General features: G+C 45.1%; 1 protein-coding gene across 4 annotated transcripts in view; it reads left to right on the forward strand.

Annotated features, from left to right (window-relative positions):
• The window catches only part of ARFGAP1 (ARF GTPase activating protein 1), a 39,152-nt gene extending 14,709 nt beyond the window's left edge, over positions 1–24,443 (forward strand). The window contains exons 9-14 of one of the 4 annotated variants that reach the window (XM_082272573.1): positions 2,715–2,747; positions 4,583–4,615; positions 14,875–14,931; positions 18,275–18,334; positions 21,458–21,534; positions 23,908–24,443. In XM_082272573.1, the coding sequence (XP_082128699.1) occupies positions 2,715–2,747; positions 4,583–4,615; positions 14,875–14,931; positions 18,275–18,334; positions 21,458–21,534; positions 23,908–24,244 (597 nt within the window). In that variant the 3' untranslated portion in view covers positions 24,245–24,443. The remainder of the gene's footprint in view (positions 1–2,714; positions 2,748–4,582; positions 4,616–14,874; positions 14,932–18,274; positions 18,335–21,457; positions 21,535–23,907) is intronic. The other 3 variants (XM_082272575.1, XM_082272574.1, XM_082272576.1) reach the window with 3 other exon arrangements.

The raw sequence follows: 24,443 nt of genomic DNA on the forward strand, positions 1-24,443 counted from the left end.
CAACCAGTCCTGAGATTTGCACAGCCCTGCTAAACAGCTAGGCTGACTTTTCTGAGATAAAAACTTGGATGCCTCCCCAGCCTGTGACTGGACAGTAAAGGAGAAGCAGGACACTGATAAGCTCACCTTTCTGCCCACCTTGCTCTCATGCTATTATAAAAACAAAATTGCTGTGCGGAAAGTGACAATTCAATTATCATTGTGCAGCAAGTATAAGACACACTATACCAATAAGTAATAAATACCAAAAAAGTATAGCGCTTAAAACAAGTAAAATACAAACAAATTAACATAAAAAAAACACAGTGAATTTAATCTTATAATAGTCCACAGTGACTTCCATAAATGACTTCCACCAGTGATATATACAGTGCCTTGCGAAAGTATTCGGCCCCCTTGAACTTTGCGACCTTTTGCCACATTTCAGGCTTCAAACATAAAGATATAAAACTGTAATTTTTTGTGAAGAATCAACAACAAGCAGGACACAATCATGAAGTGGAACGAAATTTATTGGATATTTCAAAGTTTTTTTAACAAATAAAAAACTGAAAAATTGGGCGTGCAAAATTATTCAGCCCTTTTACTTTCAGTGCAGCAAACTCTCTCCAGAAGTTCAGTGAGGATCTCTGAATGATCCAATGTTGACCTAAATGACTAATGATGATAAATAGAATCCACCTGTGTGTAATCAAGTCTCCGTATAAATGCACCTGCACTGTGATAGTCTCAGAGGTCTGTTTAAAGCGCAGAGAGCATCATGAAGAACAAGGAACACACCAGGCAGGTCCGAGATACTGTTGTGGAGAAGTTTTTAAAGCCGGATTTGGATACAAAAAGATTTCCCAAGCTTTAAACATCCCAAGGAGCACTGTGCAAGTGATAATATTGAAATGGAAGAAGTATCAGACCACTGCAAATCTACGAAGACCTGGCCGTCCCTCTAAACTTTCAGCTCATACAAGGAGAAGACTGATCAGAGATGCAGCCAAGAGGCCCATGATCACTCTGGATGAACTGCAGAGATCTACAGCTGAGGTGGGAGACTCTGTCCATAGGACAACAATCAGTCGTATACTGCACAAATCTGGCCTTTATTGAAGAGTGGCAAGAAGAAAGACATTTCTTAAAGATATCCATAAAAAGTGTTGTTTAAAGTTTTCCACAAGCCACCTGGGAGACACACCAAACATGTGGAAGAAGGTGCTCTGGTCAGATAAAACCAAAATCGAACTTTTTGGCAACAATGCAAAACGTTATGTTTGGCGTAAAAGCAACACAGCTCATCACCCTGAACACACCATCCCCACTGTCAAACATGGTGGTGGCAGCATCATGGTTTTGGCCGGCTTTTCTTCAGCAGGGACTGGGAAGATGGTTAAAATTGATGGGAAGATGGATGGAGCCAAATACAGGACCATTCTGGAAGAAAAGCTGATGGAGTCTGCAAAAGACCTGAGACTGGGACTGAGATTTGTCTTCCAACAAGACAATGATCCAAAACATAAAGCAAAATCTACAATGGAATGGTTCACAAATAAACATATCCAGGTGTTAGAATGGCCAAGTCAAAGTCCAGACCTGAATCCAATCGAGAATCTGTGGAAAGAACTGAAAACTGCTGTTCACAAACGCTCTCCATCCAACCTCACGTAGCGCGAGCTGTTTTTGCAAGGAGGGATGGGCAAACATTTCAGTCTCTCGATGTGCAAAACTGATAGAGACATACCCCAAGCGACTTACAGCTGTAATCGCAGCAAAAGGTGGCGCTACAAAGTATTAACTTAAAGGGGCTGAATAATTTTGCACGCCCAATTTTTCAGTTTTTTAAATTTGTTAAAAAATTTGAAATATCCAATAAATTTCGTTCCACTTCATGATTGGGTCCCACTTGTTGATTCTTCACAACAAATTACAAATTTATATCTTTGTTTGAAGCCTGAAATGTGGCAAAAGGTCGCAAAGTTCAAGGGGGCCAAATACTTTCGCAAGGCACTATATATTATATTATATTATTTTTTTTTTAAATCCACAATAAGTGCAAGCAGCCACCAACTTGTGCTCCCCCAACCACTCTGAGGCTTACCTGAGAAAATATGACTTCCCCTCAGAAGTCAGAAAGAGTTTTTCAATATGCAGCAGCGTGGGATGGGGTAGATAACAAGTCTACTTCAATTCTCCATACCATCAAGGCCAGGTACATAGCATACAAATTAAAACCACTTGACAGTGTAAATCTGATGTATATTTAACTAAAATAAGGTAAAAAGCGTGTATACGACAATTCCCAGAATCCTTGAAGAGCCTCCATGCTACGCGTTTCGTCGTAAATGACGCCAGGGGCACTAGTACTGCTTTATGGGGCCTAGATTAACATGATACCAGTATATGCATTGCAACATATCGGATTTGGCTTCTAGCCAGTGTGTGGTCCACAGTACAGGGGAATATATTGCGTCCTACCCAGCTTCTTACAATAGTTATCTTTGAATGATTGGGTCCAGTGATATTTTAATGAATACATCACTGCTTTGTTTGTTTTTGTTTTTTTCTATTTTAGAGTTTTTAGCTTAAATGCTTCAGTATATTAACCAGTTAAATGCAGAGGGCAAAGATTGCCAGACTTGAAGCGTACTAATATAGGGTATTATTTTAGGGCTGGATACATTGCTTCTTACCTTTTCTTGTTTGTATTTTATTTTTCTCTGTATTAGGCAACCAAGTTGGGAACACAAGCCACACAGAAGGTAAGATCACCCAGGACTGCAGGAAGCGTGGCAGGTTGGCACAAAGTCCTAGAGCAGAGTTGGCTCTAGGCTTTTTTAGTCCTTAGGCCAAACGTAGACATGAGGCCCCATTCATGCCCATAATGGTGAAAATAAGCTCCAGAAGTCTTAAGTGGTGAGTGTGACCAGGCTCTTAACACTGTGCACAGCAGCATTAAGGGGTCCTGTCGCCTCGAATATAGTCATGCTGCAGAGGCGTAACTAAGAACCTTCAAGGCTCCAGTGTAAAAAATAAAAATTAAAAAACCCATGAAGGGTCCCCTGACTCGAGCCCAGGACCCTTTACTCCCATTGCAGTGCCTTTATTATCCTCCTGCAGTGGGACCCCTTTCTGCCCTTGTATTAGAATTCCTCCCATTACATCAGAGTTCCAGTATTCCCAGAGCCCCCTTTACATAAGAGTTCCCTTTTTACAGAACATCAGAGTCTGCAGGGTTCGCCTTACAGTGCAAGCGGGAACTCTGCGGACCCTGATGTCAGGGGGAACTCTGCGGACCCTGATGTCAGGGGGAACTCTGCGGACCCTGATGTCAGGGGGAACTCTGCGGACCCTGATGTCAGGGGGAACTCTGCGGACCCTGATGTCAGGGGGAATTACAGTAGCGTAGCTATCCCACTAATGTAGGATTTCTAGGGGTCTGTGAAGCTGTTTAAAACAAGTCCCAGTTATCCACTAGCAAGCCACTCCTGTGTCCTTAAGTATTAATGAGACCCAATCAGAATGAAAGTTGGAAAACCTGCAGATTTTTTTTTAGTTTTGTTGACTTATCTGAGTGAATAATGTCACTATAATTGCTCACCAGTATTGATATCCCTTGTGTGTGTTCCTGTGGATGTTGCCTGTCATTGTGATATGTTAAACACCCCTTGTTGCCTACAGGGGTGGGCTACACCGTTTACATCTGTGATCACTGTGATTGGTCGTCACCGCGATCACATGGTACCAGACACTGGGTACAGAGCCGATCCACACAGCTCTGTACCCAGGGGCTGTGAACTGAGCTGTTTGAGGACGGCTCAGGTCACAGGCATTAATGGGTGCAGCGGCTGCTTATCCACCACTTCACCATTTAGGGACATACAGCAGCAGGTAAGTTGTTAAAACAAGTTGAAAACCATTGAATCTTATCAGTATACTGTGTTTAATTATATAGGGAGCCCAAGGGTAAAGAGTAATGTAAAGTATACTGTGTTTGCCTGTACTTTAACCCAGCAGATGTATTTTTTTTTCTTGATATTTAAAGCCCAACATATTTGGCGATGAGTTTTCTTTATTCCTCACAATAAAGGATTTCCACTTTAACGATGTAGGTGGAAAACCTAATTATGCATACAATGCCGAGCAACCCCAAATCAGCCATTCAGAGTTGCTCAGTATTTTTGAGTGTTGGTAATATCCTGTGCTGTGCTGCTTCTGGGTGTGTCCGCCTGGGGGAAGGCTAAAGGACTGATCTATAAAATCTGGAGAATATTGGGGGAGGTTTCCAACAGCATTGATTTATTTCTAGAATGAACAGTGAAATATGATTGGCTGTTGGCCACATTCCCAGCTTCCTTTCTCAGCTTTATACCTCAGCCCCATATTATCAAGCAACCAATCACACTGTAGCTGGTTTTGCTGTGTACATTGTGATTGGATGCTGTAGACCTCACACCTTTTTTCCCATTGCTTCTGTTGTCCTATGACTGTGATCCAGTATGTAATGTACAAAACAATAGGTGGGGTTATTGAAACCATACTAAAGCGGCTTCTTCTCCCCTATTCGCCCCCCCTCTCCATCTCTGCCGGCGTGCAGTTTTGGGGAGGGAACAAGCATCCAGCAGACTCGGTAATGGAGCCGTCTTTGTAGGCATGGTCTGTGTATGGCTGTTGTGATGGTTTCATGTGTTGTACGGAAGCCCGGCCTCTCCTTTTTCTTCCCATTGTTCCTCCTCCAACAGTTCAGGGCTGTCTATTCAATCAAAGAGCACAGATGACGTTCAAAGTGCAGTAACCAATGAGATTTCAGTTTATTAGAGTTACTTAAGTTAAAGTGTCAGTCCACTATAGGATACACTATTTTGGCTAAACATTTGTGGACCCTTTACCACCACACCCACATTGAGTTGGGTGTCTCCAGAGAAGCATACTGTTGATGCTACAGCATGTAAAGATATTTTAGACCAGAACCAGCCTTTCTCAACCTTTCCAACACAGAGGAACCATTGATATAACTTTCTGGCCTCAGGGAACCTCTGCTAAAAATGACTACATCTACAACTGATACATTAGTGGGGTGGTCAGTCTCATGACACATAGTGGGATGGTCAGTGGGAAGAATGCTCCTTACACTTGTGATCATTGGGAAACATTATCCCCTTACAGATAAAGAGCTAAACGGCTAAAGAGACCAATGGTGTCAGTGGGAAGTTATCTGAGAGGCAGAAATTGCTCAAGGAACCCCAAGCAACCTCTGGAGGAACAATTGTAGCAAACAGAAAAAGAGCCGCTCAGGTGAGGCGAAGCACTCTGGTGCCGGTCGGATCCGCCATCCAATAGTCAGGTATTCAAGAAGAAAGTTTGACCACACTCAGAAGTACATGAACTGGAAGTGTTTATTCCCATAAACATAAATACACAGGTGCATCACACAGACATGGGACAGGTTGACATGTTTCACGATTCTACTGATCGCTTGCCCATAATCAAATGGTTATGAGTAAGCGATCAGTAGAATCGTGAAACGCGTCAACCTGTCCCATGTCTGTGTGATGCGCCTGTGTATTTATGTTTATGGGAATAAACACTTCCAGTTCATCTACTTCTGAGTGTGGTCAAACTTTCCTCTTGAATACCTAACCTCTGCAGGAACCCTAGGGTTCTATGAAACCCTGCATTAGTTTGATGGTCAGTGGGAAGAACGGTCCTTACACTTGTGGTCATTGAGAAGAATTACCCCCTTACAGATTGGGAAGTTCCCACTGACACCATTTATCTTTTTAGCTATCTTAAGGGGGTAATTCTTCTCAATGGCCAAGTGTAAGGAACGTTCTTCTCACGGACCATCATATTAATGCAGGGTTTCTCAACCAGGGTTCCATGGAACTCTAGGGTTCCTCCAGAGGTTGCTAGGGGTTCCTGAAGCAATGAGCAATTTAAGTTCCCACTGACTCTGTTGATCTTTTAGCTGAGAGAGGGAAATTGCCCATTGCTCAAGGAACCCCTAGCAACCTCTGGAGGAACCCTTGAATTCAATGGGACCCTGATCGAAAAGCTTTGCATTACTGTGATGGTCAGTGGGACGAATGCTCCTTACACTTGTGGTCATAGAGAAGAATTACTTGGTTACAGATAACTAAAGAGATCAATGGTGTCAGGGCAGCAGAAATTGCTCATTGCTTAAGGAACCCCCTAGCTACCTCTGTAGGAATCCTGGAATTCAATGGGGCCCTGGTTGAGAAACTCTGCATTAGTGTGATGATCAGTGGGAAGAACGTTCCTTACACTTTTGGGCATTGGCAATAATTACCCCCTTACAGATAACTTCCAATTGACACCATCAATGTTTTTATCTGAGAGGCAGAAATTGCTCAGGGAACCCCAAGCAACCCTGAAAGACTCAACTCCATGGAACCCTGGTTGAGAAACCCTGTTTTCCACAATGGTGACCTCCAACCATGTGATAAGTCGCTGAAGGCCCCTTTCTGTTCCAGCATTGCTGTGTCCTGTGCACAATCTGCCCTCGTTTACAATAATGCGGCTTTGAAATGGCGCTACTTCAGCGCCATTTCAAAGCTGCAGATCAGTGTGATTTGCACCTCCCATTTCATTCCCATTTTAGCTGATATCAATGAAATCGCAAAAAATGTAGGGCGCTGCAATTTTGATTCTCGATGATTTTAACGTTTCCATCGCCGGCAATAAGGTGCGACTTCACATGCAATATTAAACTGTCAAATTGCACGAGTGTGAAGTGTGAACAAAGGGAAGCCTCAAAAAAACACATGGGTTGACCAGTTTGGTGTGGAGGATGTCCAGTGACCTCCCCAACCCTACCGAACACCTTTTGAGATGAATTGGAACACTGAGTCAGGTCTTCTCATCCAACATTAGTAGTTGACCCAATGAGCACAAAATCCCACAGACTTACTTCAGAGTCTTCCCTTATTAACCACTTGCCGACTGCCTAACGCCGATCTACGTCGGCAGTCAGCCCCTCACAGGCAAAGTGACGTAGGGCTACGTCACTAGCTTGTGAGGGTCTAGGGAGCGAGCGCGCGGAGGCACGCTCCCGCGTGGTCACGGACCCCCCCCCCCCCCCCGCGCGGTCACTCGGCGATCGGCGGGGGAGAGGGAGAATGTCAGGCAGCTTGTGTAAACAAGCCACCTGTCATTCTCCTTGCTGTTAGGATACTGATCACTCGGATCTAGTATGTAGATCCGTTGATCAGTGTCCATACAGCTCAAGCCCCAGCCAATCACAGTAGAAAGCACGCCCCTAGGGATACACACAGCCCCTCCCTCCCAAATAAAGTTAACCCCTTCACTACCAGTGTATTTTTACAGTAACAGTGCATATATATAGCACTGATTACTGTAGAAATGTCACTGGTAACCCCAAAAGTGTCAAAAATGTCAGTCAAGGGTCCGATCTGTCCGCCCCAATGTCGCAGTACCGCAAAAAAAAATCGCAGATCGCCGCCATTACACGTTAAAAAAAAAAACAACAAAAATGACAGAAATCTTTCCCTTTGTTAGTAAACGCGATAACTTTTGCGCAAACCAATCAAAATACGCTTTTTGCGATTTTTTTTTTTTTTTTTTTTTTTTTTCACCAAACATAGGTAGCATAAAACAAATTGGCCGAAAAAGTAAAAAAATTTTGATTTTTAAATTTTTTTTTTGGGGAATTTCATATAAAAAAATGTGAAAAATATTGCTATTTTTGCAAAATTGACGCTCTTTTTTTGTTTATAGCGCGTGATCAAAAAATCGCACAGGTGATCAAATACCACCAAAAGAAAGCTCTGTTTGTGGGAAAAAAAGGACGCCAAATTCGTTTAGGTACAGCGTCGCACGACCGCGCAATTGTCCGTTAAAGTCACGCAGTGCCGAATCGCAAAATACCCCCTGGTCGGAATGGGGGTAAAATCTTCCGGGGCTTAAGTGGTTAAGCTGTAAAGCGCTGTGCAGACTGTTGGCGCTATATAAATCCTGTATAATAAGAATCCTAATAGGATGGTGGTCATGGGACAACTCCATATTAATGACCATGGTTTTGTAATAGAATGTCCATCAAGCTCATATAGGTGTGATGGTCAGGTGTCCACAAACTGCATTTTAGGTGTAGATGATGTCTAAAGCCTCGTACACACGCAACGATTATCGGCCGACCGATCGTCCGACTCTTGTCCAAGTTGTGTCTTGTTGTTTGGAATGTGCTCTAGACTGCACACAAATTTTCTCAGCCAACAAAATTCTACTTCAGAAGTGATGTCATGTGTTGGTTTGTTTTCTTTGTGTTATTTCTTCTCTGAGCATGCCCAGTCTTGCTCATCAGATTTTTCCCTGTCGAAATCTGTACTGACTGCATGACAAAAAAATTTTTATAGTCTGCACACCAGATTTTTTTCGGTCGAAAAGTCGGAGTTGGTTGTCGGAAGCATCATACTAACAAGCCGAAAATCGGCAGATCGGTCATTGGCCGAAAATTCCCTGCCAATTTTCGACGCGTGTGTACGGGGCATTAGGCTTGCTATACATTCTACAATTTTCCTTTTAAGATTAACAAAACCATATAATATGAGGTCAAGCCTAATCCCTTTCAATGTTCATGCACTCAGGCAGTTTCCTGTGCTACATAGTTGAAGGTAAATCTAAAGGAAATTGCGTAAGAAAATTGTAAAATGTTTGGCCAGCTTAACGCCATGGCTCCCAATGGATCCTTGTAGTCGGGGGAGTTTTGCCCGTTCCCCCTTCCTCCTGTGACATTCTTGGCAGTGTAAATAAATGACAGCCAGGGAAGCAGTGTACTCCGCCCCATTCAGAGTGCGACTCCAAATTCAGGTGACTTTGGAGTGCAATTTTGACGCAACTATAGATGGGTGCCACTTGGATGTGACTTGTTGTCCCTCTGCAAAGTCACACCCACTGTTGCATGTAAAACATTAAGGTACGACTTTCATGCAACTTTTGATGGTTAACTTTCAGGTCTGTGGACCTCAAGTTTCATGGAAGTTGGACCAAAGTAGCGCATGAACTACTTTGATGTTGCTGCAACTTTGTCACATATATATGAATGAATATCATTGGACAACATACGGTACGACTTGTCATGTGACTTCGATGTCCAAAGTAGTATGACAAGTCGCACAAGTGTGAAAGGGATGTTAAGGCTCCGTTCACATGTCAGCGTATGGATCTCGGGCAGAACCGCCGCGGTTCCGTCCGCGATCCGGAGATTATTCAAATCGCGGGACGCCTGTGCGTTGCCCGTTGATTTGCAATGGCCCCCCAAACGCTGAGCGATGTTGCCGCAATTTCCGCCTGCCGAATCGCGGTAACATCGCGCAAAAAAAATCGCGGGACACAATACGCTCCAAAGAAGCTCTTGTACTTTTTTGGGCGTAATGCGTCCCGCGATTTTTTTTTTTTGCGCGATGTTACCGCGATACGGCAGGCGGAAATCGCGGCAACATCGCTCAGCGTTTGGGGGGCTATTGCAAATCAACGGGCAACGCACAGGCGTCCCACGATTTGCAATAATCTCCGGATCGCGGACGGAACCGCGGCGGTTCTGCCCGCGATCCATACGCTGACATGTGAACGGAGCCTAACCTATTGATAACATGGAAACAGTGTTTGTACCTGCTTTGGGTGGACTGATGCTTAAGGACAGGGATGTGCAAACTGGCCCTCCCAGATTTTGCAGAACTACAAGTCCCATGAGGCAAAGCAAGACTCTGACAGCCATAAGCATGACACCCAGAGGCATGATGGGACTTGTAGTTTTGCAACAGCTGGTGAGCCACAGTTTGCATATCCCTGCTTTAGGAGATTGATTCTTACTGCACTTTGCACTTCATTATTGCATGACGTTGTTGGACTTAAAGTAAGCCTAGAACTTTCTCTATCCTTCATTGATGGACACAGTTCTCTGATCGATATCAGTAGGGTTATACTGCCCCCTCCAGGAGAACTGCGTCTGTCAATGAACGTAAGAGAAAAGGATTTTACGGTAAGCCAAAAGTCCAGTTTTCTCTATTGTTTGTTGACAGATGCCGTTCTCCTGTAGGGGGCAGTATAACCCTACTGATTTGGATCAGAGAACTGCGTCCGTCAATGAACTTGAGAAAAGGATTTTACGGTAAGCCAAAAGTCCAGTTTTCTCTATTGTTCATTGACAGATGCAGTTCTCCTGTAGGGGGCAGTAAAACCCTACTGATATAGATCTCTATTGTTTGACAGACACAGTTCTCCTGTAGGGGGCAGTATAACCCTACTGATTTGGATCAGAGAACTGCGTCTGTCAATGAACTTGAGAAAAGGATTTTACGGTAAGCCAAAAGTCCAGTTTTCTCTTTTGTTCATTGACAGATGCAGTTCTCCTGTAGGGGGCAGTATAACCCTACTGATTTGGATCAGAGAACTGCGTCCGTCAATGAACTTAAGAGAAAAGGATTTTACGGTAAGCCAAAAATCCAGTTTTTTTTTTTTTTTCCCCCCTCATTGCTGATAGAGTAAGGAAGGGTAAAAACCCTTGTCAGGTTTCCCCCCATTCTAGGGATTTTTTTTTTCACTTCCTGCACTTTAGATGCAACAGGAAGTGAGAGGAAATCCCTCTTAGTTGTCACCGGAACAGATGTCTCCTTTGGAAGCTTTCCCTTCTTTTCCTGTTTTGCTGACAACTCACTTTGGATTTTTCAGTCCCAATGACAAGGGGAAATGGGGAGGATTAATCTGCAGACAGCAAAAAAAAAAAACCTGACAGAGGTTCTGACCCCTCACTACTCAATCTAGAACTGAAAGAGTAATAAATCTGTGTATCAGAATTCCATAGAGTATGAGCAGACACTCTTCTCTGTCCTGTGCTGTCATCTTTCTGGCTTCTTACATTCTCCACTCCTTATGTCTGCCTGTCCTGGCTCTTTATTCAGTGATGTAGTCTCGGTGCATTGTGTCCGGGTGGGGGGGGGGGGGGAATATGATTAAAGTTTTTTTGTTTTAAAGCTGACCTCCCGCTATACCTTCAGTCTTGCACAGTTGTACAGACTCCTCTCTGGGACTAAAATGTCTTACTGATTTCACTGCACACTGTGAGCTTTTTACAGTGTGCATTAGAAGCTGCAGAAAGTCAGGTCCTGGCTGGAGGATATCCATCATCTAACCCAGGTGTATCCAGCCTTTTGCCCATCCTGGGCTACATTGGAAGATGAGGAATTGTCTTGGGCCCCACATAAAATACACTAACTAGAAGGATTGCTGAGGAGCAGAAAAAGAGTTAACGATCACTGAGATACAGTGCTTTGAAAAAGTATTCATACCCCTTGAAATTTTCCACATTTTGTCATGTTACAAACAAAAACATAAATGTATTCTATTGGGATTTTATGTGATAGACCGACACAAAGTGGCACATAATTGTGAAGAGTAAGTAAAATGATAAATGGTTTCCAAATTTTTTTTACAAATATGTGAAAAGTGTGGCGTGCGTTTGTATTCACCCCCCCCCCCCCCCCCCCCCCGAGTCATTACTTTGTAGAACCGCTTTCCCTGCAATTACAGCTGCAAGTGTTTTTTGGGATGTCTCCACCAGCTTTGCACATCTAGAGAGACGACATTTCTGCCCATTCTTCTTTGCAAAATATCTCAAGCTCTGTCAGATTGGATGGAGAGCATCTGTGATCAGCAATTTTCAAGTCTTGCCACAGATTCGGGTCTGGACTTTGACTGGGCCGGTCTAACACATGAATATACTTTGATCTAAACCATTCCATTGTAACTATGGCTGTATGTTTCGGGTCGTTGTCTTGCTGGAAGGTGAACCTCCGCCCCAGTCTCATCTTTTGCACACTCTAACTAGTTTTCTTCTAGGATTGTCCTATATTTGGCTCCATCCATCTTCCCATCAACTCTGATGAGCTTCCCTGTCCGTGCTGAAGAAAAGCATCCCCACAACATGATGCTGCCACCACCATGTTTCACAGTGGGGATGGTGTGTTCAGGATGATAAGCAGTGTTAGTTTTCCCCCACACATAGCATTTTGTTTTTAGGCCAAAAAGTTAAATTTTGGTCTCATCTGACCAGAGCACCTTCTTCCACATGTTTGCTGTGTCCCCCAAATGGCTTCTCACAAACTGAAAACTGGACTTCTTATGGGTTTTTTTTTTTTTTTTTCAACAATGGCTTTCTTCTTGTCACTCTTCTTTAAAGGGCAGATTTGTGGAGCGCACAATTAATAGTTGTCCTGTGGACAGATTCTCCCACCTGAGCTGTGGATCTCTGCAGCTCCTCCAGAGTTACCATGGGCCTCTTAGCTGCTTCTCTGATGAACACTTTTCTTGCCCAGATTTCCAGTTTAGGTGGACGGCCATGTCTTGGTAGGGTTGCAGTTGTGCCATACTCTTTCCATTCTCAGATGATGGATTGAACAGTGCTCTATGAGATGTTCAAAGCTGGGAATATTTTTTTTATAACCTAACCCTGCTTTAAACTTCTCCACAACTTTATCCCTGACCTGCCTGGTGTGTTCTTGGCCTTCATGACACTGTTTGTACACTAGGGCTCTCTAACAAACCTCTGAGGGCTTCACAGAACAGCTGTATTTATACTGAGATTAAATTACACACAGGTGGACTCTATTTACTTATTAGGTGACATCTGAAGACAATTGGTTCCACTAGATTTTAGTTAGGGGTATCCGAGTAAAGGGGGCAGAATACAAATGCACGCCACACTTTTTAGATATTTATTTGTAAAAAATGTGAAAACCATTTCTCATTTTCCTCCACTTCACAATTCTGTGCCACTTTGTTGGTCTATCACATAAAATCCCAATAAATACACGTTAATATTTACATTTTTGGTTGTTACAGGACAAAATGTGGACAATTTCAAGGGGTATGAATACTTTTTCAAGGCGCTGTAGATAATGTACCTATCTGAGTGATTAAACTTTTTTTTTGTTTTATTATAAAAGTAAAAAAGGGCAATTTTAAAACGAGTGCGATATTTGACACTGTGTATTTGCTTAGCACATAAATATCTGGTTGGTTGGATGGATGTAGTAGCGATTTCTCAAGATGCTCATCAGTTGTGTAAGGGGGTAATTCTCAATGACCACAAGTGTAAGGAGCTTTCTTCCCACTGACCATCACTCTAAGAGGTTGCTAGATGTTCCTTGAGCAATGGGCAATTTCTGCCTCTCAGATACCGTTGACCCACTGACACCATTGATCTTTTAGCTGAGAGATTGAAATTGCCCCTTGCTCAAGGAATCCCTAGCAATCTCTGGAGGAACCCTGATTGAGAAACTTTGCATTAGTGTGATGGTCAGTGAGATGAATGCTCCTTACACTTGTGGTCATAGAGAAGAATTACTCAGTCACAGATAACTAAAAAGATCAATGGTGTAAGTGCAGCAGAAATTGCTCATTGCTCAAGGAACCCCTAGCGACCTTTTGGAGGAACTCCATGGAATCCTGGTTAAGAAACCCTCCTTTAGACAATGGTTTGCTCCAACCTTGTGGTAACAGTTGTTGAAGGCCCTTTTCTGTTCCAGCATGGCTGTGTCTGTGCACAATCCGCCCTGGTTCACACCAGTGGGGCTTTGAAATGGCGCCACTTCAGCGTGATTTCAAAGCAGCAGATCAGTGCGATTTGCACCTTCTGATTTTCATTGAGACCTCATTTTACAAAAATCAATAATATTACAAAAAAGTTGGGCAGGAACCTTTTTCAAAGTCACTGTGACTTTGAGTGGCCACTAAATGATTTCATTGACAGTAATGGGGTGCGACTTGTCATGCAATTTTGAACTGTCAAATTGCATGATAAATCATACCAGTGTGAACCAGGCAATACCTCCATAATTTGGTTCCAATTTTACCCTTCCTTTGCTTCATCTTTGAAAATAGTTGCTCACAAATATAGGTGCTGCCAAAAATAGAATTGCCGGTTAAAGTAGCGCAGTGCTGAATAGCAAAAAATTGCCTAGTCATGAATGGGGTAAGAGCTGGTTCACACTGAGGCGACACGACTCCTTACTACTTCAGGGGCGACTTGTGCATTACATTGCACCACGACTTCAGAGCGACTTGCAGGGACTTCACATAATGGAAGTCAATGCAAGTCGCTCCGAGGTCGCCCCGAAGTAGTACAGGACCCTTTTTCTAAGTCGGAGCGACTTGTGTCGCTCCTATTAGAACGGCTCCTGTAGCGGTCAATGGAGCGCGACTTGTCAGGCTGGCAAGTCGCCTGACAAGTCACACTAGTGTGAACCGACTCTAAAACCTTCCGGAGCTCAAGTGGTTACATAGACACACCGCTATCTCCATCTGTAGGCTGAAGGTTTGATGAAGCCTGCATGAACTGCCCTGGTTTGTTCCCTATTAGTGGGGACTGGAATAGTCTGTGACAGCTCAGTTTGCCACCTAGCACCCGAGTGCAATATTAGCTTCTAGCTGTCAAAATACCCGTGAGACATTGTGCAGGAAAACCTTACGCTACAGATTGCAGACGGAAAGGGGAGTACCCGCAGGGTTCCACAATACCTAATGCTGCACCACTGAATTTTCACCATTTTGCTTTCTTTTCCATTAAATCTCTCCTCTGACCTGCTGTCTCCCCATCCCCTTGCATGCGATTTGTACGGCTCACTGGTTTGCATGACTTGTGTACTACACATACAGTTGTGAGACTAAAAACCCTTAGCGATTTTCTAGACTTGCTCTCGAGCCTGATCTGAGCATCCTCTAGAAGAATCCTAAGGGTTCACAAACATTCTCCCACAAGTATCCACAATGTGTGCATGTTCCCTATATCCGTCCAAAGCCCTCTCGCCATCCTGACCGATCTCCTCTTCTTTTTTGTTTTTCCCCCCCGGATAGGCCTCTGAGCTAGGCCAGACCATTAATGAGAATGTTGTCAGACCAGCCCAGGATAAGGTAACTTCACAGAGATGTCATTGTAAAGATGAACACTGCTGGCTGTGGGGCTCAGCACGGTGTATATGTGAATCGGTGTCTTATGTCTGTGAAGGTCCTATCCGTTTGTCCTTCCTTTTCCTGCGCACTTAAGCTGTACTGACCATGCTGTGAGGTGGAAGCTAACGAGGTAGACACTGGACGACTTCTAACAATCATTGGGGGTCATTAGGAAGAATGTCCTTTACATTGGGGGGTCATTGAGAAGAATGCTCCTTACGTTGAAGGTCAGTGGGAAGAATGTCCCTTACATTGTTGGTCATTGAAAAGAATGTTCCTTACATTGGGGGTCAGTGGGAGGAATTCTCATTACATTGGTGGTCAGTGGGAAGAATGTCCCTTACATTGGTGGCCAGTGAGAAGCATGTCCCTTACATTGGGGGTCATTGGGAAGCATGTCCCTTACATTGGGGGTCATTGGGAAGCATGTCCCTTACATTGGGGGTCATTGGGAAGCATGTCCCTTACATTGGGGGTCAGTGGGAAGAATGTCCCTTACATTGGGGGCCAGTGGGAAGAATGTCCCTTACATTGGTGGCCAGTGAGAAGCATGTCCCTTACATTGGGGGTCATTGGGAAGCATGTCCCTTACATTGGGGGTCATTGGGAAGCATGTCCCTTACATTGGGGGTCATTGGGAAGCATGTCCCTTACATTGGGGGTCAGTGGGAAGAATGTCCCTTACATTGGGGGCCAGTGGGAAGAATGTCCCTTACATTGGGGGCCAGTGGGAAGAATGTCCCTTACATTGGTGGCCAGTGAGAAGAATGTCCCTTACATTGGGGATCATTGGGAAGCATGTCCCTTATATTGGGAGTCATTGGGAAGAATGTCCCTTACATTGGTGGCCAGTGGGAAGCATGTCCCTTACAATGGTGGCCAGTGAGACACATGACCCTTACGTTTGGTGGCCAGCGGGAAGGATGCCCCTTACGTTGGGGGGCCAGCGTGAAGGATGCCCTTTGCGTTGGTGCTCAGTTGGAAGAAAAGCCCCACTGACCCCCAGGACTTTTTTTTTTTTTCCCCCACTGGTCCCCGATGGTAAGCAAGAATTCCCTATACTTTGGCGGCTAGCGGGAGGCATGCTCTAACATTGGGGGCCAGTGGGTAGAATGCCACCTGTAATAGACAGCTAAAAAGATCATCAGTATCATGCAGCTGGCTCTGCCACGTGGGAATGACTTCAGAACTTTGGAGGCACAATCAAAAAGGAGGTTAATCAGCCAAAGCTTAGGGATCCCCTAGCAACCTCCCTGAGAGGAGCTTGGTGGCACAGAAGACAGGTCTAAGCTAATGCAGCCTCACCGGGTGCCCATCAAATGCAGCCTCACCGGGTGCCCATCAAATGCAGCCTCACCGGGTGCCCATCAAATGCAGCCTCACCGGGTGCCCATCAAATGCAGCCTCACCAGTGCCTGGATCACACAGGGTGGCGATCTCCCACTGTGTCACGAAGCATGGATTTAAATTGCCCGGCGGCCGCTGTCAACAAAGTCCCGCCTCCTAGACTGGCTCCAATGATAGACGTCACACTGATTCAATTTCCCAGCATTGGATCAGTGTGCCGTCAATCATAGGAGGTGGGACTTTGTTACAGCGCGGCTGAACACTTCAGATCCAAGTTCTGTAACACAGCGGGAGATCGCCGCTCTGTGTGACATACACAAGGAGTGGAGCACTCTGACAGGGGCGCGCCAGAATTACGTCATTGATGCAATCGGGATTCAGCCATTCTCTGCATTGATGGAGAATGATTTAAGGCTGAATCGCGATACATCGATTATTCGATTCTTTTCAACACCCCTACCGACCACCAATGGAAGAGACATTCTTCCTGCCAAAGTGTACAGATGTCAGTGTTAGGGAAAAGCACTTAGTGTACACATATCAGATAGATATATATAGATAGATTATATATATATATATATATATATATATAGGAAATAACTCAATAAGTGCTATTCTCTATATGTAACACTGATATCTGTACACTAAGTGGCACTCGCTGTACTGGGGAATAGCACCTGCTAGAAGGGCACTGGGCAAGAAGGAAGGAAGGAACACTCTGTCAGTCCGGCTGGTGATTTATAGACAGAACACACTAAACTGCTGTCATTATTACACACAAGGCAAGTCTAATTAGCTAGCTCCAAGGTAGGTGACTCTGCTCAGCTCCATCACCCGTGGCAGTGATGTGTGGCCCTGCTCCTCAGCTGAATTCCCCAAGGGGAGAGGTGGCCAGGGCTCCTGTCCCTGCCATCATCTCCACACAGCTGATGTCTCCAGGATCGCTCTCTGATCCATCCTCACTCGCTCCTCTTGTAGCCTCATCAACCACCAGCAAGGATTCGAAAGTTCACTGCCTCGTGCCTCCTCGGGGTATAAATGTTCTATTCTGCAGGATAAGCTATGGGCACCTCCAGGGGTGGACTGAGCTTCTTATGGCCAGGGGCAGTGCCCGAATGGTCAGTCCACCCCTAAATGAAACAAAACCAGAAGCGTGCCTGTCTCCTCTTCCTTCCTCCTTCACAGCATAATCATTTCTGTAAAATTACAGGTGCTTTATACTATTGGCTTAATAATTGTCGCTTGTCCATTGTCAGCCATTATCTCTGTTCAGCTTCGCTACGCTTGCATTGGTCATTTGATGTTTTGTCAGTCTCAACTCTAGATGAGAAATCTTAACCACTCTATGGAGCTAAAGTTACCAGAGGGGTTTCCTGCAAATTGAACGTCTGTAAGGCATGGTAGTGAAAATCATTGAATATTGATTTAAAATCAGCAGTTGTTGGGATCACTAACTACAATCAGTCCTCACTTTACTTGTTAACTTTACTTGTTATCCTTGCAATGAGAGAGCAGCCAATATGAAAACAGAGGATGTGACACCATTGCAAGTAGGAGCGAGTAAAGTATTTGTAGGTTATAATTGGCCATTACAACAAGTTTTTTTTTTTTTTTTTATAAAGACATAGGCTGAAATCAAAACTTGCTATTGATTCCATTGGGCCCTGCATAGTCTGATTAGGGATAGTAATTGCTAGCACCAATGGGGCCACCGTTAGCTAGCCTGCCTTCTGTGTTCTTAGTCTGGCTAATGCTTCTTGTGCAAGGCATGATCTAATAACCAACTCTGCACCTCCTTATACCAAAGTCCTGCTGCTCTAATCCATGCACGGCACCATTGCTGCACCTGATTGTTTGTTCTTCGGTGAAGGGAGTCTGTCCCCTCTGCACATCAACACCACCCTCCACTGAACTCACCCCCCCCCCCCTATATATCCCTTTTCCTCCCACGTTCTAGGTAAAAGACGGACGAATCATAGAAGACGTCACCAGTTCCGTATCCAGTCTAGCTTCAAAGGTAGGGGGTGCTGTGATGGCATAGTGTAGCTGGACGCCACATCCGGTATCTTGGTCAGCTGTCGGTGATCATGTGTGAACAGACCTTTAGCAGAACCTGTCACATAACATGTTAGGCTAGTGTAAACCCTCCATCCTCAAGCTCTTCAAACGCCTTTTATAAACTTGGACTTCTGTAGTTACAGCATAGTCAAGCCCCTGCTTGCATCCAGTAATGCATTGCTCTGTGTCCTTGTGACTTGTCACGTGGGGGAGTGCCTATGCTGCGTTTGCCAGTTTGTGTTCATGACATAGTCACCCCCGCAAGCATGCCTTGGATGTGGCGATGGCTCACATGCCATCTTGTATTTGCAATGTCAACTTCTAATCAAATATGTTTTGTTTTCTCTATGCTGCCTTTTTTTTTGGATGTGGCGGTGAGTTCTCTAGCTATGTGTATTACCTGTGCAGAGTTAACTATATTGTGCATCCTACTTCAGCCTCAGTTATATTGCTGCTAGATATATGTGCACTGTATTTAAGAGGAAGCTGTCAGGGTAGGAACGTGTTACTGTTATGGAGTTGCGAGCTTGGTTATCATCTAGTGGGCACCTATTGAAGGTGGGCACCTATTTAGAACGATTAAGCTACCACTGAAGTCGGAGTAAGAATGTAAGGTGAGGAGATTGCATCTTTAAAGTGAACCCATCCCTTCAGTACATACTCCATCTTTCTTTCTTTCCTGCAGTTCTATTCTCCTACTGGGGCTGCAGAAAGAAAGCCTTGTGTTGGCTCCAAACCAACTTGTTGGTATTCGCCCAGGGCTATAAGCTCCTTCCCCAAGAAAGCCTTGTGTTGGCTCCAAACCTACTTGTTTTGGTATTCATCCAGGGCTATAAGCTCCTTCCCCAAGAAAGCCTTGTGTTGGTTCCAAACCAACTTGTTGGTATTCATCCACGGCTATAAGCTCCTTCCCCAAGAAAGCATTGTGTTGGCTCCAAACCAACTTGTTGGTATTCATCCACAGCTATAAGCTCCTTCCCCATGTGACAGTCCTGGGCAAGTTAGAAGGCACCTATTGCTGTCACATGGCTGAAGAGGAGTGAGTCACCCATAGTACCAGGTATTTCACTTCACTCCCATAGACTACAGTGATGGTGAACCTTGGCACCCCAGATGTTTTGGAACTACATTTCCCATGATGTTGGAATACACTGCAGAGGGCATGAGCATCATGGGAAATGTAATTCCAAAACATCTGGGGTGCCAAGGTTGGCCATCAATGGACTCTACAGAACAGTGGAGGAACAATCCCTCTGGGGGAATCCAGGATGGAAAAGATGTAGGGGTCCTAGGTGATGTAGACTCAGCAATAGCACGCAGTGCCAAGCTGCAGCAAGCAGGGCCAGCAAAATATCAGCGTGCATTAAAAAAAGGGTATTGACTCAAGAGAGAACATGTAAATTCTACCACTTTACAAAGCTCTGGTTCAGCCAGGATGTGCTAGAACTGGAGAGAGTCCAGAAAAGGTCAACAAAGCGAATAAGAAGGCTGTAGATCTCCATTACGAGGAAAGACTACAAGCTTTAAACAGCTTCTCCCTGGAGAAGAGACACCCAAGAGGAGATATGATAGAGATATACAAATATCTTAATGGTGATTCCAGCATTGGGAGAAAACTATTCAGTCTCAGGTCACTCATGAAAGCACGTGGCCACTCAATGAAGATGGATAAGAAAAGGTTCAACCTTTGACTGCAAAAGGTTTTTTTTTGTTTTTTTTTTAACTGTTAGAGCGGTAAGGATGTGGAACCCTCTTCCACAATCAGTGGTTGCAGCGTGAAATGTAGCTAATTTAAAAAAATTCTTAGATGGACATCTTTTTAAACGCAATATTCAGGTATATGAGAAATGGTAGTGACATAATACTTACACACACCCACACTGGTTGAAATGATATCTTTATTCAACCTTACCAACTGTGTAAAAGGAAAAGGACAGTGGTGTTCTGGAGAAGGATGGAGCTAAATTAAAATTTCCCTTTACCCTGTAAGGAAAGGTTCACTTTAAAGACGCAGGTCTCTACCGATATAAAACTGCCAATATCTTGCAATAGAAGACCCAATATACTCCACTCTCAGGCAACCCATGTCTCTTACCTCCTATCCGTTCAGTGCTGTAGCCTCTGTAATACTCTTTGGCATTCAACGCTTCTAGATACCTTTTCTCATTTACAGTGCGCCATGTTTCCTTTCTTTGACCCCCTATGCCACTGCAGGACTTGACAGTGGAATAGGGGGGTCAAAGAATGCAACCAGATCACATGTTGGCGGACACTGACATCTGACGCTCCCTGAAGTGTCCAATTCCAAAGAGTCTGATGGAGGCTGCAACACTGGATTATATCGGGGGGGGGGGGCCCCGGGGGGGGCCCCGGCCCTTAGGAGACACAAACCACTGGGTAGGCAAGAATAAAAGCTCTTCTGTTGCAAGACTGTCAGGACCTGAATCACCTGCTGGTGGCACTGTGCTTCTTAGAGTGGCAGGTTGCATTTCCAGTGTCTGCCAGTGGGTGCCTCCCAGCAGTCTCCAGTTATTGGTCTGATACTGTTGCTGGGAGAGTATTTAAGTCCGACCCCCTTTTTGGTGCTTTTTGCTTCAGTGCTTTGTCAGGATTTAGTAGCAGAGATAAGCAGATCTGCATAGATACACAAGAAAACTGAGACCAGATTATAGATGTTTAAGAGATTTATTTACAGTGAAACAAAAACCATCCAAACAGCACACAACAAACCTAAAAGTTACGTGAATAAAAAGCACCAGTGACACTTGGCAGTGGCACAGGACTGCTTAGGCATCCAGCGCTGTCACATGGGACAGGTAGATGGTCTACAGCCCTGTGTAATCTCCAGGGTATGATTTGAAGCCTCCACAAGTCGTCTTCTCATTTCTCCCAGAGACTGAACAGAGCAGTGGGAGCCTTAATGGAAGGCCAGCTTGTGTAGAAGGGAAGGGTGGCAGTTGGGTGAACCTGTTACTTTGCCCTGTATGGGATGAATTGTGCTATCAGCCTTTGCTGTGGGTATGCTGCTGGTTAGGCTTATGATGGCTCCAAGCAGAAAATAACCTTTTAGTCTCTTCTCTAGGTGCAGGGCGTTGGGTCCAAGAGCTGGAAAGATGTCACCAGCTTTTTCTCAGGGAAGAGTGAGGACAATGCAGACAGGTGAGTGTTGTGGCTCTTTGTATGCTTTTGTTGGCTTAAAGAGAACCTGTACTGTAGAGAAAAGGCAAGCAAAGAGCAAAAGACAGTGGTTTCTTTGCAGCTTATCTTTCCCCTAATGCTGACTTACCATGCTTCTTTCTGCTCTATGTGTGGAGGCAACAGTCTTTGCTTCCTCATGTCATAGCTGCCCCAGTGAAAACTGGTAAAGGAATCAGCAGGAGAAGCAAAGAGCACAGATTTGCAGATTGAATGAAGCAAAAGGGGGGATCCTTGCATTGTAGGTCCTGGGTTACAGCTTCCTCTCCGGCAAAGAAAATGGTGACCAGTACAGTAGTGACCTCACCAATTCTGCGCAGATTCACAGACAGAACGAAGCACAAACAAGGGGCATCCTTTTATTGTGGGCCCTGGGTTACAGCTTCCTCTCAAGCAAGGAGAACGATGACCAGTGCAGTAGTAACCTCACCAATTCTGCCCAGACTCCTAGAATGAAGCACAAGTAAGGGGGATCCTTGCATTGTAGGTCCTGAGTTACAGCTTCCTCTTCAGCAAGGAGAACCGTGAGCAGTGCATTACTAGTGACATCACCAATTCTGGACAGACTCATAGCATTAAGCACAAGCAATGGGGATCCTTGCATTGTAGGTCCTGAGTTACAACTTCCTCTCCAGCAAGGAAAACTATGAGCAGTGCAGTAGTAACATGACCAACTCTGCACAGACTCCTAGAATGAAGCACAAGGGGGATCCTTGCATTGTAGGCCCTAAGTTACAGCTTCCTCTACAGCAAGTGGAACTGTGAGCAGTGCAGTACTAGTGACATCATCAATTCTGCACAGATTCATAGCATTAAGCACAAGCAATGGGGATCATTGCATTGTAGGTGCTGAGTTACAGCTTCCTCTACAGCCTGGACGACAATGAGCAGTGCAGTAGTAACATCACCAACTCTGCACAGATTCATAGCATGAAGCACAAGTAAGGGGGATCCTTGCATTGTAGGTGCTGAGTTACAGCTTCCTCTCCTGCAAGGAGAACTGTGAGCAGCACGGAAGAGCACTGCAGATATACAGTTGTGAGTAGAGCCCTGCGCGGGCCTGTTTTCTTAAACCTGCACCCGCTGAATCTATGACCAGGACCACCCGCACCCGCAACCTATGTGTTCCACACCCGCCCGCACCTGCAATGATTGTGTCCACTCCCGAAAACTTTATCTCAGTGCTGGCCCTTATCTGCAGTCAAAGCCCTTATCTTATAATGATGCTGAAAAGAGGTCTTAGAGTTAGAGGCTCATCATACTCTCCTTGCAGCTATGGTTCCTCCTTCTCCTTCCCCAGCCAATAACCACATCATACAACGTTGCCTGATACAGTGCCAAACCATTACAGACATGCTCTCCCTGCAGCTATGGTTCCTTCCTTCCCCAGCCAATAACCTCCTACAACGCCTGATACAGTGCCAGGCCAAACCATACATACCACCACATAGAAAAAGGAGGGGGGCAAAGAAGAAAAGTCTTCCCTGACCTCGCTCCGCCAGCTCTCGTTACTAATCTCGGGGTATGGTACACTGACAGTCATGTAGCATACCCCGAGAAGAGTAACGAAAGCTGGCGGAGCGAGGTCAGAGAAGACTTTTCCTGTGTAATGGTTCGGTCTGACACTGTATCAGCGTTGGTTATTGGCTGCGCTGGGGAAGGAAGGAACCATAGCTGCGGGGAGAGCATGCACAAGTACAGTGAGTCCTTGCATCATAGAGTTCCCCGCAGGTCTCCTGCAAAAGTTCCTGACCGCCCGCAGCAATGTGAAAACTGCCCGCACCCACGAGATTTGCGGCGGGTCCCGCCGGAGCCGGCACCCAATGCAGCCCTCTAGTTGTGAGGTCTAGGGCAAGGAGAGACACTGCTTGGGCACAATTTGCATTTTTAGATGTTCTTGCTAAGACAGCAAATCTTTACTATTTTTTTTTTTTTTTTTTAGTTTAGATCTGCTTTAAATTTCTTTGAGACTTCATTGTTGACCTTTTTTATAGAAGATTAACTGATCAGAGGCTGTCCTGCCTCTGTAGTGCGGTTCTTGTAACAGTAGTCCTTCTCAACCAGTAAGTCAGGCCAGGACAATGCCCCCTCCCTCGATGAACCGTTCATATCTGGCGTGGCCGACTGGCCCAGATATTGTTAAACTCTGTTTTCTCTTACGTCCTCCGACAGTCTCCGCCGCCTCTAAGTCATCACTGTTGGGTATTGACTTCCGCTCCGCAGGAGTAGCTAGGCATAAAGACTTAGTCAAAAGAACAAAGGCATTTGCTGTTTTCTTGTGTTACTCCACCAATGTCATACATTCTTTTTTTTTTTTTTTCTTCTGGCAATCTGCAGTCCAATACCTGGAGAAGGCTACCAGGACAACGACGGCTACCAAAACGCCACTTCAGGAAAATCCTTCTGGGAGACATTCGGCAGCTCGGAGGAAATTAAGAAGCCGACCAAGTCGCCGAGCGGGGACAGCTGGACGTTCCCAGAGAACACGGCAGAGAGGAAGAGCTCGGATAGCTGGGAGGTGTGGGGCTCCGGGACCACCTCCAACAACAAGAACAGCAATAGCGACAGCTGGGAGAACTGGGACAGCCATTGGGAGGCCGAAGGGAAGGGGAAGAAAGGGAGCAAGAGCCAGGCGCCCTCTACGGATGATGGCTGGGATAGCGCTAACTGGTAGAGCAGAGTAGGAAAAACTTGCCGGGGTGGAGTTGAGGAAACTTGAGTACCTTAAACAGTCCAGGCCAGATATAGTATACCGATATCCCAGGATGCTTTTGGTTCAGACATGGCACCTCTTTTACTGCAGCATTCGTATTACAGTCAGTCTTTTATACCTGCTAAGCATCTCTGGGATTAAAGAACTCTGATAAAATGTA

Source organism: Pelophylax lessonae (assembly GCF_965119305.1).
Source record: "Pelophylax lessonae genome assembly, chromosome: 11".
In the NCBI taxonomy this organism is placed as follows: Eukaryota; Metazoa; Chordata; class Amphibia; order Anura; family Ranidae; genus Pelophylax; species Pelophylax lessonae.